This window comes from Pollachius pollachius, assembly GCF_949987615.1.
Source record: "Pollachius pollachius genome assembly, chromosome: 11".
NCBI classification, from domain to species: Eukaryota; Metazoa; Chordata; class Actinopteri; order Gadiformes; family Gadidae; genus Pollachius; species Pollachius pollachius.
This window is the reverse complement of record NC_136944.1, coordinates 24,039,133-24,053,113: the sequence shown is the minus strand read 5'-3', so window position 1 is coordinate 24,053,113 and position 13,981 is coordinate 24,039,133. Positions and strand designations below refer to the sequence as shown.

General features: G+C 53.2%; 3 protein-coding genes across 4 annotated transcripts; 1 reads left to right on the top strand and 2 right to left on the bottom strand.

Annotated features, from left to right (window-relative positions):
* Positions 1-296: 296 nt before the first annotated feature.
* Positions 297-3,772, bottom strand: pdap1b (pdgfa associated protein 1b). Of its 2 annotated transcripts, none has more exons than XM_079745674.1 (6): positions 3,646-3,772; positions 2,980-3,074; positions 1,847-1,948; positions 1,577-1,698; positions 896-1,082; positions 297-707 (listed from the first exon to the last, which is right to left on the bottom strand). In XM_079745674.1, the coding sequence occupies exons 1-5, from the start codon at positions 3,656-3,658 to the stop codon at positions 902-904; spliced, it is 513 nt and encodes a 170-aa protein (XP_079601800.1). In that variant the 5' UTR covers positions 3,659-3,772; the 3' UTR covers positions 297-707; positions 896-901. The 2 variants fall into 2 exon arrangements, with proteins under 2 accessions (XP_079601800.1, XP_079601801.1); XM_079745675.1 differs by having other exon boundaries at positions 297-703.
* Positions 3,773-4,208: 436 nt separating this feature from the next.
* On the top strand, positions 4,209-6,334 carry bud31 (BUD31 homolog). The gene is made up of 4 exons (XM_079746690.1): positions 4,209-4,383; positions 4,722-4,844; positions 4,977-5,143; positions 5,710-6,334. The coding sequence occupies exons 1-4, from the start codon at positions 4,290-4,292 to the stop codon at positions 5,758-5,760; spliced, it is 435 nt and encodes a 144-aa protein (XP_079602816.1). The 5' UTR covers positions 4,209-4,289; the 3' UTR covers positions 5,761-6,334.
* Positions 6,335-6,741: 407 nt separating this feature from the next.
* smcr8a (Smith-Magenis syndrome chromosome region, candidate 8a) lies at positions 6,742-13,723 on the bottom strand. Its single transcript, XM_079746412.1, has 3 exons — positions 12,694-13,723; positions 10,861-12,567; positions 6,742-9,976 (listed from the first exon to the last, which is right to left on the bottom strand). The coding sequence occupies exons 1-3, from the start codon at positions 13,293-13,295 to the stop codon at positions 9,520-9,522; spliced, it is 2,766 nt and encodes a 921-aa protein (XP_079602538.1). The 5' UTR covers positions 13,296-13,723; the 3' UTR covers positions 6,742-9,519.
* Positions 13,724-13,981: the final 258 nt, after the last annotated feature.

The following is a 13,981-nucleotide window of genomic DNA, read 5'->3' as shown; positions in this document are numbered from 1 at the left end:
CGTCATGTCTTCATCACCAGTCATGTATTCATCACCAGTCATCCTGGACTACTGTTTCTCCTTTTACCTCACTACAACACAACCTATAGATGTTACCAGGGCTGAAGATAATATGAAGCTTTTTGCATTATGATGTGTTTATTAATACACAATCAATGTAAATTGAATGTTTTTTTCAGATGAAATCTTGAACTAGTATTGTTGTAGATTCAAATGGCTACAGTATTAACATGAGGAGTCCACGCTGAAGGGTACCCAAGAAAAAGGACAAGAGAACAGACAATATTCATATTTTTACTGTTTATATATTCATCTGAAATATTCATTTAGTTGAGTTATATACAAAGCAAAATCCAAATGAAAAAAATAAAGTCCACTGAGAAGCTTGGCTTGCAGCATGGTGAGAGGATCAGTGAGTTATCGCCACGTGTGCCCAGTCTTCGGGGGTCGTTCCCAGGATAGGGGTAAGGTGTCTCCAATCCCGGCCGTTCTTCTTGGGAGGAGCAACAAAGCAAATATTCCATTCCAAAAAAATATAGCAAAGCCCCTCTTCAACGGGCTTCTGAATGTTCTTATGTTACAGTAATATGCTTTGGAGGTTCTCTTCAGAGGCAGGTTCCAGTCCATCGTGCGCTGGTCAGGACACTGGGGTCCTTCAGAGAGGGGGGGTCTCTGTGGGCTGCTGCTGCCACGGAGTGTCCTGCTGCCTGGCCACACACACACACACACACACACACACACACACACACACACACACACACACACACACACACACACACACACACACACACACACACACACACACACACACGGTAAGTTGAATACCAACAACCCTACCTCAATATGCCCGAGCTGTAGCAGTGGTCTGACTGAATCCCCGAGGAGCAGGAGGTACCGTAGATCACTTGGAGGCCTTCCCAGCCGCCGCCCTCTTCTTCTCCTCCTCCTTCTTCTTGGCGGCGTCCTCCCGCTGCTTCCTGACGATGGCGAGCCGGGCCAGGTCCGCCTTGGCCTGGTCCGTCTTCCCCGCCAGGTGCATCTTCATGTAGCGCTCCTTGGCCTTCTGCTTCTCCAGCTCCTCCCTGACGGAGAACATGAGAGGAGGCGTGTTCAACCCCGTCTAGAGAGAGCCCCAGACCGGACCGGACCCCCAGACCGGACCCCCAGACCAGACCGCCCGGACCGGACCCCCAGACTGGACCCCCCGGACCGGACCCCCAGACCGGACCGCCCGGACCGGACCGGACCCCCAGACCGGACCCCCCGGACCGGACCCCCAGACCGGACCGCCCGGACCAGACCGCCCAGACCGGAACGCCCAGACCAGACCGCCCGGACCGGACCGCCCGGACCAGACCGCCCGGACCAGACCGCCCAGACCGGACCCCCCGGACCGCCCAGCTCAGCCACCACGCGTTAGAGAGAGGCTGCTAAAGACGGTTTAAAATATGGATTCCTTTTGCCCATTTCCTTTACTGACTGTGTGTGTGTGTGTGTGTGTGTGTGTGTGTGTGTGTGTGTGTGTGTGTGTGTGTGTGTGTGTGTGTGTGTGTGTGTGTGTGTGTGTGTGTGTTACCTCTCTCTCCTGGATAGTGTCTTGGGCTCGTCCATCTCTATCTGCGTCACCTTCTTTGACTTCTGGACGATCCTGTTGGGGTTCTCGATCTCGATCACCCCCTCCACGCCGCCTCTCTTCTTCTACAAACGGAGCATGTGTTCATCAGAGGGGCTGATGGGATACGCCCGGGGTCGGCGCGGGTCCATGTCGGTGAAGAGATTCCCCTCCAGACCTCGGCGCGTCGCCACGAGCACCGGCCTAAAGAACAGAGAGGAAGAGCGGGGGTACCTGGGAGCCTTCGTCATCGTCGCTGTCCTCGGACCCGGAGCCCGGGAGCTTGTCCTCCACGCCGTCGGGCTGAGCGGCCGCCCCCCCGCTCTCTGTCTCCATCTGTTCAGAGGAACCAGACGGTCACATGACCCAGAGAGACAGTCAGTCACCTGACCCACACACAGAGACAGTCAGTCACCTGACCCACACAGAGAGACAGTCAGTCACCTGACCCACACACAGAGAGACAGTCAGTCACCTGACCCACACAGAGAGACAGTCAGTCACCTGACCCACACACAGAGAGACAGTCAGTCACATAACCCACACACAGAGAGACAGTCAGTCACATGACCCACACACAGAGAGACAGTCAGTCACCTGACCCACACACAGAGAGACAGTCAGTCACCTGACCCACACAGAGAGACAGTCAGTCAAATGACCCACACACAGAGAGACAGTCAGTCACATGACCCACACAGAGAGACAGTCAGTCACATGACCCACACACAGAGAGACAGTCAGTCACCTGACCCACACACACAGAGACAGTCAGTCACATGACCCACACACACAGAGACAGTCAGTCACATGACCCACACACAGAGAGACAGTCAGTCACCTGACCCACACACAGAGAGACAGTCAGTCACCTGATCCACACAGAGAGACGGCGTTAACCAGTAACCCACCTCCTCTCCCCTCCTCCTTCACCTGAGTGAACCCCTCCTACCTCCTCTCCTCCTACCTCCTCTCCTCTCCTCCTACCTCCTCTCCTATCCCCCTACCTCCTCTCCTCCTCTCCTACCTCCTCCTCTCCTCTCCTACCTCCTCCTCTCCTCTCCTCCTACCTGCCTCCTCTCCTCCTATCTCCCCTCCTCTCCTCCTACCTCCTCTCCTCTCCTCCTACCTCCTCTCCTCCTACCTCCCCTCCTCCTCTCCTCCTACCTCCTCTCCTCCTACCTCCTCTCCTCTCCTCCTCTCCTCTCCTCCTACCTCCTCTCCTCTCCTCCTACCTCCTTTCCTCCTCCCCTCTCCTCCTACCTCCCCTCCTCTCCTCCTACCTCCTCTCCTCCTCCTCTCCTCTCCTCCTACCTCCTACCTCCTCTCCTCCTCTCCTCTCCTCCTACCTCCTCCTCTCCTCCTACCTGCCTCCTCTCCTTCTCCTCCTTCATCTGGGCGTCTATCTCCTCAGGGCTGGTGTATGTCCGCATGCGTCCCTTATGGCCGCCCTTCTTAGCCCCTTAGTCAGAGAAAAATTGGATATAAACACTTATTATTTACAAATACATGTTATAGATATTATATAAAAATACACATTATATATAAATACACACTAATATATGATCTATAACCACAGACACTCGTCATATCACCATGGAGACCTGGCACTGACAATATATATGTGCTCACAAACCCACATTATGGTGAACTAAACGTTTTGTATTACTACTGTTACTGGTACTGTTCCTACTGTTATTATTAGTACTATTACTACTGTTAGTGTATGTACTGTTACTACTGTGATTACTGTTAGTGTTACTACTGTAACTTACTACTGATACTGTTACTACTATTACTACAATTAAAACTGATACTCCTGTTACTACTGTTACTGTTACTACCATTAGTACTGATACTGTTAAAACTGTTACTGTTAACACTGTTACTAATTATTACACATGAAGCCACGTGAAGCCTGGCAGACCGACAGCATGACAGACCCAGGGTCTCACGTTAGCATCATAAAACCTTCTTCTCTTAACTAGAAGGTCAGATCAACGGTGGATTGTATTTTATAATGTCAGTCTTACCTCCTTTCGGCATCCTGCTCAGTAAATGAACAGTCTGAACCGGTGTATGTAACTGAGTGAATACGAACAGAAAGCTGTAATGTGAAGAGTCAGCCGGACTGACAGCTGCTAACAACACTGAGGTCTGCTCGCGTACGGTCTGGGTGGGCCAATGGCACGCCTTATAGAAAGGTTTGATGTACTGAACACGGGGGTACTTTCATAAGGAGAAATGTACACTTTTAAGATCAATGAAAGCATGTATTTCAATGAAATGATTGGAAAATCATACATGTTTTGAATTGCAAATTCCAGAGCGACAGATTTTGTTATTTCTCACCAGGCAGTTGTATCGACTACTAACCTGATGCAATACACAAAGCACACGAGAAAGACAACAATTTTGATCTGATAACATACTACCGATATTTATAGGGTCATAGTGACACAGTGTGAAATAACTAATATTCAAGCGATTATCTATGATTTCTACGACACAATTTACATCAATGCATGTCGCTTATAAAGACGATGATGCGCCTTTTAAGCGACCATGCCGAGGAAGGACCCCGAGTGACGTTTTATTGCAGGGCCGCCGCAGTTTTACAAAAGCGACGAGAAGACGCCAAGATTTCTTGAAATATTCCTTTTAGCCTTTTAGAGCCATGCCCAAAGTAAAGAGAAGCAGGAAGCCGCCGCCGGACGGCTGGGAGCTCATCGAGCCGACCCTGGACGAGTTGGACCAGAAGATGAGAGAAGGTAAGAACGGCTCGTTGTTCATCACTAGTGGTGGCGGACCGCGGTGAGGCCTTCAGCATCACGGTTGATCAGAGATTCACTCCGAGACACACTGGTCACCTCATGCCTGCCAGAGATCCCACGCGGTCCTCTGTCCCCAACACATATACAAGTCGTTCATCTTTATTTGAACTGTTCCATTGTGCTGTAGCGGCTGCCGCGCTCTCATGACTACAGCCGTAAACACGATCATTTCAACTCAACGTTTACATGGAAGAAGTCCGTTACATTTGCACAGAAGTCCCTTTGGACGGTGCGGCGGCGGATCGGGGGGTCAGTGTTTTTGTTTTGTGCCGCAGCTGAGACGGAGCCGCACGAGGGGAAGCGGAAGGTGGAGTCGCTGTGGCCGATCTTCCGGCTGCATCACCAGCGGAGCCGCTACATCTTCGACCTCTTCTACAAGCGGAAGGCCATCAGCCGGGGTGAGGCTCATTAACACAACCCTCCAAACACGCACCAAGATCAAGCACCAGGCAATTGTTTAGTTATTCTTTAAAATCCCGACTTTTACTTGCATCGTTATGTTGTAACACGTCTTTCCCCTGTTCCTCCAGAGCTTTATGAGTACTGCATAAAGGAGGGCTATGCAGACAAGAATCTGATCGCCAAGTGGAAGAAGCAGGGCTACGAGAACCTGTGCTGCCTGCGCTGCATCCAGACCAGAGACACAAACTTTGGAACCAACTGCATCTGCAGAGTCCCAAAGAGCAAGCTGGAAGTGGTAAGTCTTGTGGTCACTCTCGACAGAATAGCCTTATCTACTGCAGGGAGTGCTATCACCATCATGTGGCAATTTGTCTTCAATTATATTGACACAGATACTATTCATACTATTAGACATAGATACTTTTCATACTATCAGACATAGATACTATTCTAGGAAAGCACCATTGTTACAGAAAATGGTCAACGGTTGTTGGATAGTTGCACTTTGTATTCTAAGAAACTCGATCAGAAAAATGTGTCCTGTGAAAAGTTAAGAACGTTTAGGAGCGATTGTAGAGGGAATCTAAAGGTACTGTCTGCTCTAACCCCCTGACTGTCTGCTCTAACCCCCTGACTGTCTGCTCTAACCCCCTGACTGTCTGCTCTAACCCCCTGACTGTCTGCTCTAACCCCCTGACTGTCTGCTCTAACCCCCTGACTGTCTGCTCTAACCCCCTGACTGTCTGCTCTAACCCCCTGACTGTCTGCTCTAACCCCCTGACTGTCTGCTCTAACCCCCTGACTGTCTGCTCTAACCCCCTGACTGTCTGTCTCACCCCCTGACGGTGTCTGTCTCCCCAGGGGAGGATCATCGAGTGCACTCACTGCGGCTGCAGAGGCTGCTCCGGTTGAGCCCCCGCCTTCTGGTTCCTTCTTTTGTTTTTTCATCAATGGGACATCAGGGCTCGCCCCGCCCCCCTCCTGTGTGCTCTTACAACGCTGGAGCGAGCTGGCATTGGTGGAAAATGGCCTGGTGCAGAAACCCCCTAGATCCCCCCCCCCCCCCCCCCCCCCCCCCCCCGCCATTAACCCAAACCATCCCATAATAACCTCCAGTTAGACTGATTCAGACACGAGGTTGAGCCCATGAATCTGAAGCCCATCGCTGACAGGATAGAACCCGGTTGTGTTCAGGTAGAAACCAGGATGCCACCATATTACATCTTGCAGTGTGTTCACTCAGAGTTGGGTTAAAACGGGGGATCTGAGTTGCTGCTTTTGTTTCTTCTGACGGCGGCAGCAGCTTTCAAATTTAAAACAGTCGATGGGGGATTCTGTCCAGATGGATTAAGTTGCTTTTGGACCAGACTCGTCATTCCAGTCAGGAAACACTGTGACGTCATCAGGGCATTTTATTATGTTTCATTTGAGGGGGGGTAGGGGGCTAGTTTGTTTTGTCGTTGCCTGTTTCTTTTTTTTCATTACCCTTGTAACAATTTTAAATAAAAGAAATGCTTACTTTCAGGTTTTGAGACTGTTGGGTGTGTATGTGTTACCAGTACTCATTTTGTATTTGCTCATTGCCTTTGACAATGGTTGATTCATTATTTTGTATTCATTTCTGGATCCGTTTACAATCTTTACCAATCACAAAAGTTCAGTTTCATATCCACACTGAATTAATATCTAGATAAAAACTAACTTCGCTGGAATGAGCAAACGGGCTCATAAGCGTTGGGTCCTGATAATGGGCGATAAAGTTACCGGTGAGGATATGCTGAATGTATCAAAGGCGCTACATCAATGCCTGCATCTCCCCTGATACTGTCGCCTTTAGGCAAAGTCAGCTTGAGGGACATTGATAATCACTGAAGGAGACCAGAGACGGGTACAGCAGAGCAGCTGATCTTTAATAGGATCTGAAGTTGGTCTTAGTATCAATGAGATCAATCAGCTGCCGACTGAACAGATATGCTAATTTAACAGGTGCTGACAGGACATCAACAAACCATGGCTATAAATAATTTAATGGGACAAACAAATATCAATACTACTAGACTGCGTCCATAAATATACAGAATGTCTTCAAGAAAACAAAAACATTGGTCGAAACCAAAGAGGGCATTAATCTAAATGAACAAAGATTTTACAGGTGTAGTACAAAAAAAAGTAAATTAAATGCTGACTAATGAGTGTCAACATTGAGCACAAAGTGGTATGGCTTATTCAGATTACATTCTACATATTAGGGTTACAGACGGCCCAGGTGACAACACAGTGGACTTTGGAACATCCCCCCATGAAAAAAACGAAATAGGAAAGCAAAAAGGCCCAATCCAACGGCGTTCAGATGGCATTCTGTTGGTGTACGCATAAAGCAGGTGGGGGCGGGACAAAGCTTTTCTTTAAGAGAGGAATGTAATTGGACAAAATACTTGTCCGTTAACGTAAGTGCAGGCATGTTTCATAACTGCGTAATACAGACGTAAGCCCATGTGTTGTGTTCTATATCGTGGTGTTAGGGTGATTCCACAATAAGAACCCAGTGAGGTCCTTAGAGCTATCTCTTAGTCTGTGAGCCCTTTAAGATATACAGTGCGGCAAAAATAAAGTTAAAGCTTGAGTTAAGGTGCAATCCAACAAAATGGTGATGAAATAGGGACTTGAATAGGAATGTAAAGGAGGGTGATGGCACTGTGAAAACATTTAAAAAGTACTTTGGGAAGGTGACAAACCTCTCCTCTAAATGAAGTATCTGGTTGGTCAGTAGCAAGGAGAAATGATCTTGATCTCTCAGCTCCAGGGAAACGGAGACAATACACTAGATAAGAATTAAAATAAAGTGTTCTTACTGAAACCAAAGTCCGACATTGATTCAAACGCAGGGTGTCAACGGGTCGCTGACCTTTGTGACAGAACTTTTAAAACAAAAAAGATTCACTGACAAAAAAAAACAGTGCATCGTTTGTTATTGAATGTTAAAATAGAAAAAACAGTAAAAGAAAAGGACTCTAAAGGTCCCAGCGTGTTCCACATGTTGGGATGGTTGGCCTTCCAAAAATGTCGGTGGATGTGTAGACACAACTGTGTCTGTACAGACAACGGCCAACAGGCATCATTATCTTTGTATTATCAAATAACAACTACAGGAGTTGTATTCTCTCACCTCCTCTATTGTCCCGTCAGCCTAAATGGAAGTATCACAACAGAAGAATATGGTTTCACATTGACTGCATTCCCCCTGCGGAACAAGACGGTCTCATGCTGACTCCACGACGCTCACACAACGGTTCAGGTCCACCGCGAGGATCCAGGCACAGCACCTCCTCTGCTTCCGTACGATAGGCTACGTGGGTAACCGTGGCAACACTCGGCGGGTGGCAATATTCCGACAGCCGCTCGGCGTCGTGTGCGTGTGCACGTGACAACAGGGCTTCCTCTGAGCATGCAATATCACATTTACATTAGACAGGGACCAATCCACACAAAGCACCACACGCACACATACACACAAACACACAACTCCTCATGCATCTTCACCAAGGAACCACGGGCAGCGGTTCAGCATCACAACAAACAGAGGTCAGAGTTCACCCTCATCACAAAACCCACAACTACAACCTCCAGAACAAACTAGCAGTTGTCTTACACTGCGTGTGCATGTGTGTATTATGTGTGTGCGTGTGTACATGTGTATATATGTTTTTGTGTGCGCATGTGTGCTTGTTTGTATATGTTTGTGTGTGCAAGTGTGTTTTTAGGTTTCTTGTGTGCACGTGTCAGCTTGTGTGTATATATTTGTTTGTGTGTGCGCATGCGTGGGTGTATGTTTGTGTTTGTGTGTGCGTGCATGTGTGTAGATATGTTTGTGTGCACGTGCGTGTGTGTTGCGCTTGGATAAAAAAAGTGTTTTGACGGAAATGGATGAACAGGAAACCACAAATATGAAAAGCTTAAAAACACATGAAGAAGAGCTGAGTTTCCAAGGCTTTAAACGTTCCTTTCCACGGGTCCTCGAGTCCAAATGAGACACAGTGGAACTAGGCGAGCAGAAGGAAGAGATCGCTCACTCTATTCAGAGACCTTATGGGGTCTGAAACAGTGATCACATCGCCTTAAAGCTGCAATCAGCAATCTCTGCTCTCCCCACTCTGTGATTGATTGCATTCGACTTTAGAAATGGCCAGTAGTCCAATGAATGCATGAGCACCATGAGGCTCAATCACAACACAATATAATCCAAACAGAGTGGGGCGGGACACAGACACACACAAACACACGCACGCACACGCACACACAGGTCTCGTGTTGTGTGTCCATGCCCTTTGACACCAAGAGAGGAAAAAGGAGAAAGACCAGAGAGAGAGAGACAGAGAGAGAGGTAGAGAGAGAGCAAAGGGCAAATAGTGTGGATTAGATAACATATCGGCTCGTATCAAGTGGAACCTGAAAGCAATTGAATAAAACCCAAGTAAAAAAAATCAAAGAAAAGTCTTGATATAAAAAAATCCCTCATGTCCATTAAAAGCCAATGGATACGTCATGTCTATAAGGGCGTGGTCTATGAGGGCGTGGCCTATGAGGGTGTGGCCCATGAGGGCGTGGCCTATGAGGGTGTGGCCTATGAGGGTGTGGTCCCGGCCTATGAGGGCGTGGCCCCGCCCCCGGGGGTCAGATCTTGTACAAAAGGCTGGCGGTGTAGCTGAAGGAGAAGGCGGGGGGGGCGGCGTCGGGGGCGGGGCCCAGGTAGTGCTGCGTGACGAGCCCGCTGAGGTAGAGCAGCAGCTGGCCGTCCTGGGGCCCCAGGCCTAGCTGCTCCTGCAGGAAGCCTCGGCGCCGGGCCTCCACCGCCTCGGGGCCCTCGCCGGGGCCCACGGGCAGGTGCAGGTGGTGGGTGAAGGCCAGCAGGAAGGCCTTGGAGGCCAGGGCGCCGAGGGCGCTCTGCACGTGCAGGAAATAGGTGGAGCCGCGCCGCAGCGAGGTGCGGTGGTCCGCCATGGGGGCCAGCAGCGTGCCGCGGTACGGCGGGCAGCGCAGCGTCTTCTGGTCCGCGTCCAGGACCGACAGGTAGCGGCTGTAGCGCGTCAGGGAGTGGAGCCCACAGGAGCCCCCCAGCGGCGACGCCAGCCTGGGGGAGAGACCAGAGGGGAGACCGGGGGAGAGACCAGAGGAGAGACCGGAGACCAGCGGAGAGACCGGAGGAGACCAGAGGAGAGACCAGAGACCAGCGGAGAGACCGGAGGAGACCAGAGGAGAGACCGGGGGAGAGGCCAGAGGAGGGGGGAGAGACCGGAGGAGAGACCAGAGGAGAGAGGAGAGACCGGAGGAGAGACGGGTGTTACAGCCGTACACAGACCTATTGCTCAACGGTAACGTCTGCGAACCGGAGCTCATGAACTCTGAACTCAGAGTGAGGCGTTGGAGGAAGGCCATTCGATTAAAAGTGATAAAGTATCGCAACACAGGCCAAACATTACGGTGAGCTACTGCACTATAGAGAAACATTATGGCTGCCTGCTCCAGGTTATGATGAGGAGGTACTGAGACTGGATCCTCTCTCTGACTCCGCAGGCGGGCGGGAGGGAAAGGGCAGAGCAGCGGGGGGGAAGGGGGGAGGAGTAGACCCAGCAGGAGAGGGGGGCAATACCAATCGTATTGCCTGTTGCAGGCAATATGATTGGTCCTTATTGGTCAACAGTTTACAGTCTGTGAAGGGAGAACTTTAACATAATGCATCTCGCTAAGTAGGATCGGGCTGGTTTAAACACACACACACACACACACACACACACACACACACACACACACACACACACACACACACACAAAACTATGAATCACTCTGTACATTAACTCCAGAAGGACTGAGTCATATCGAGTGGTCGTTATGGAAACACCTCTCACCCTCGCCAACACGTACTGCAGACACAAGTTAGTGAAGCGGTTGGATTTGATTGGTTGAATCCCTGTTCCCCGTTTGGCCCAAAGGGGAAATCGAGGCGCTCGTCTTACCTCTGCAGCCCGATGAGTTTCCAGCGGTGCAGGTCAGCGAGGGTGGGGGGGCAGGACAGCCAGGCCTGGACCCTCTCCCCGCAGCTCCCGGGGGCCGGCACGAACAGCGCCAGGGCAGACACCATCCGCCGCACGCGGTCCTCGTCGGAGCCCAGCACCACCAGGGTGCGGCCGCTCAGCAGACACCACAGCGCCTGCAGCGCGAAGGGGTACTGCCGCACGAAGCGCAGGGCGCCCTGCCCCGCCCTCTTCCTCTGCCGCAGGGTCACAGCCCCCCCGTAGCACGGCGGCGACCCCGCCCGGTCCGAGCCAGCCGAGGCGCTGACCGTGCGGTCCGAGCCGTCGTCCGCAGCCCCGCCCCCTGCCGCCGGGTCCCTGAAGGGCCCCGGCGGCAGTTCCAGCCCCACGCCGGGGGGCTCCGCCTGGGGGGGGCCCACGGCGTAGTCCCCCTGCAGCGCCGGCGAGGCCTGGGGCTCCCGGCTGACCACGGCGGCCGGCGGCGGGCGGGGCCCCTCCGGCCCGGCGTCTGGCGCGGCGTCGCCGAGGGAGCCCTCGTACAGGAAGGCGTCCTGAGCCATGCAGCACGCCGTGTCCATCTGCACCAGCGCCGCCTCGAGGTCCGTCCGGACCCCCGCCCCCTGCGGGGACGCGGGGGTCCGGTCGCCCCCGTTCTCCGCTTCGTCCTCCCCGCCGGTGGTCTCCGTGCCCTCGCTGGCGCTCTGCCTCTCAGGGGTCAGGTCGGGGTCAAAGGGCAGGTCGGGGTCGGCGGGGTCGGACCGGGCGCTGGCCGGGCTCCGGTCTCGGTCCAGGGGCCCCTCGGGGCCCTCGGCGCTGCGCTCGCTGCTGAAGCTGCACTTGGTGTCCTCCGAGGTCTCCAGGGTCTGGTCCGAGGGGGACGACTCCAGGCGGCTCCGCCCCGGCCACAGAGGGCCCTCGGGGCCGAGGGCCCCCCCCGCCTCCGGGTCCAGGGGCCCCGGCGGCCGCAGGGCGTCCAGCTCCAGCGCCAGGGGACACAGCACGATGGGCGGGGGCCGTGGGGGCCAGGGGCCGTCGCCGGCGTGGCTCAGAGCGCAGGGCGGCCTCGCCGTCTCCCCGTCGCCCCCCACGCTCTCCCCCAGGTCCTCCTCAAACAGGAAGTTGGTGGCCTGCTGCTTCCTGCGCAGCGCCCGGTCCAGCCGCCGGCTGTACTGGTAGCAGAGGTCTCCGCTGAAGAGGCGCTCTGTGCCGCGCAGCAGGTCCAGCGTGGCCGCGTGGAAGCGGCTCTCGCTCAGCTCCGACAGCGTCTTCAGACGCTTGTCGAAGCACTTGGGGGACTTGGCCTTGATGAGCTGGGGGGTGTAGGACGGCCGGCGCCCCACGCCCCACTCCTCCTCCTCCTCCTCCTCCCCGGGCCCCTCCCCGTTCCGCCCCGCGGCCCCCGGGGCGTCGGGCCGTAGGGCGTGGTCCAGCGTGGCGTACTTCTCCAGCAGGTCCTCGTAGTCCCGCAGCCCCTCGGTGAGGCAGCGGGGGCAGGGCGCGGCCTGGGGGTCCCGGCGGGCGCGGCCCGGGTACGAGCTGATCTGCCGCAGCAGGTCCCGGTGCTCGTAGATGCTCTTCTCCACGTTGGCCAGCTCGTTGGCCTTCTCCACCACCTGGGAGGAGTAGATCCCCGGGGGTGCCGCCTCCCTCTGGAGGCCCTCCTCCTTCCGCAGCACCAAGCGGGTGTACCTGGGGGGGGGGGACACATCATCAGTCATCAGGGGCACATGAGAGCATTTGTTTGTTTTTACCATCGAGCTGAAGCCGAGCTCCATGCGTGACGTCGTCTACGATCCTCCAGGACCGGCCACTCACTCCAGGTCCTGCAGCTTCCTCTGCAGCTCCTTGGCGAACGCTCTCCTGTTGCCGGTCTTCAGGCACTCGGACGCCTGCGAGAAGCGCTGGCTCAGCTCCTCGAACTGCATCATGATCTTCCGCTCGTCCGCGGACACGTAGGCCATGCAGAAGGGGCGCACGAAGCCCCGCGCCTCCAGGTCGTACAGCGTGAGGTGGTGGACGTAGGCGAACGCCCCTTCCTTCGAGTCTCCGAGCACCACCCGCGAGTCCTCCACGAAGCTGAGCCGCGGGTAGCCGCTCCCCGGCGGGTGGCCCACGAACGACGCCTGGTAATCTACCGACATGATCCGCAGGGAGAAGTAGTTGAGGTCGAAGGTGCCACAGACCTTGGGGTCGTCGGGGATGGTGAGCAGAGGCTGCGGGCCGACCTGCTCCGAGAACTCCGAGATGAGGATGAAGTCTTTGGTGAACTTAGCGTACGAGGTCTTGGCCCAGGGGTTGGAGTTGGCGTGGGGGTACAGAGGCACAGAGAACTCGTCGGGCAGAGCCAGGGGGTCGGCGTTCGCTTCCCCATTCTCATCTTCTCTAGTCAGAGCCACCACGTCCGGTGAGCCGATCATAATGGAGAGGTGAAGCAAAGCATCAGAACCTCACAGCACGTACCGCACGACTGGAGCTGTCAGATCAGAGTCCATTCGCTGTTCTGTCGAATGATCCCGCTATGTACATCCTGTTCGGCTATAGAGGTCAGCAGCAATAGGCAGAACAAGCAGCCGAAGCTAACATGTTAAAAGGCAACATTCCTGGGGTGGTGGTGAAACACAGTTAATACAGTCAGCTGGCATAAATCAAAGAAATCAGCCTGCAGTGATCTCCACGGTGGTCTGCAGGCTACGTCCGTCTAGAGGAACCGAGGAGCGTTGGCGTCAATGGGACAATCCGTCTTGATTTTCATGAACCATTGCTGGATACATTTTATAAAAAGCACGAATCGCATTCAAATTAAAATACAGCATTTTTCACAGAGCCGCGAAGCGACCCCCGTCCGGACGCCATGTTTACCCAGCTGGTTGTGGTCGTGTCACGTGAGACTTCCGTCCAAAATGTTTATTAAATAAATGAATGTATTTATATGGTAACATTAAATTATTGATTGTATATAGCACATCTCGCCAATATATACATATAATTTATATTTCCAATAGGCCATGATTTAAATATAAAATGTAAATATAAATATAAATGAATCACGTTTTGATTTTTCGACTCTTTGCGACAGTGGTTTTACGACAGGTGTTTTACGGCA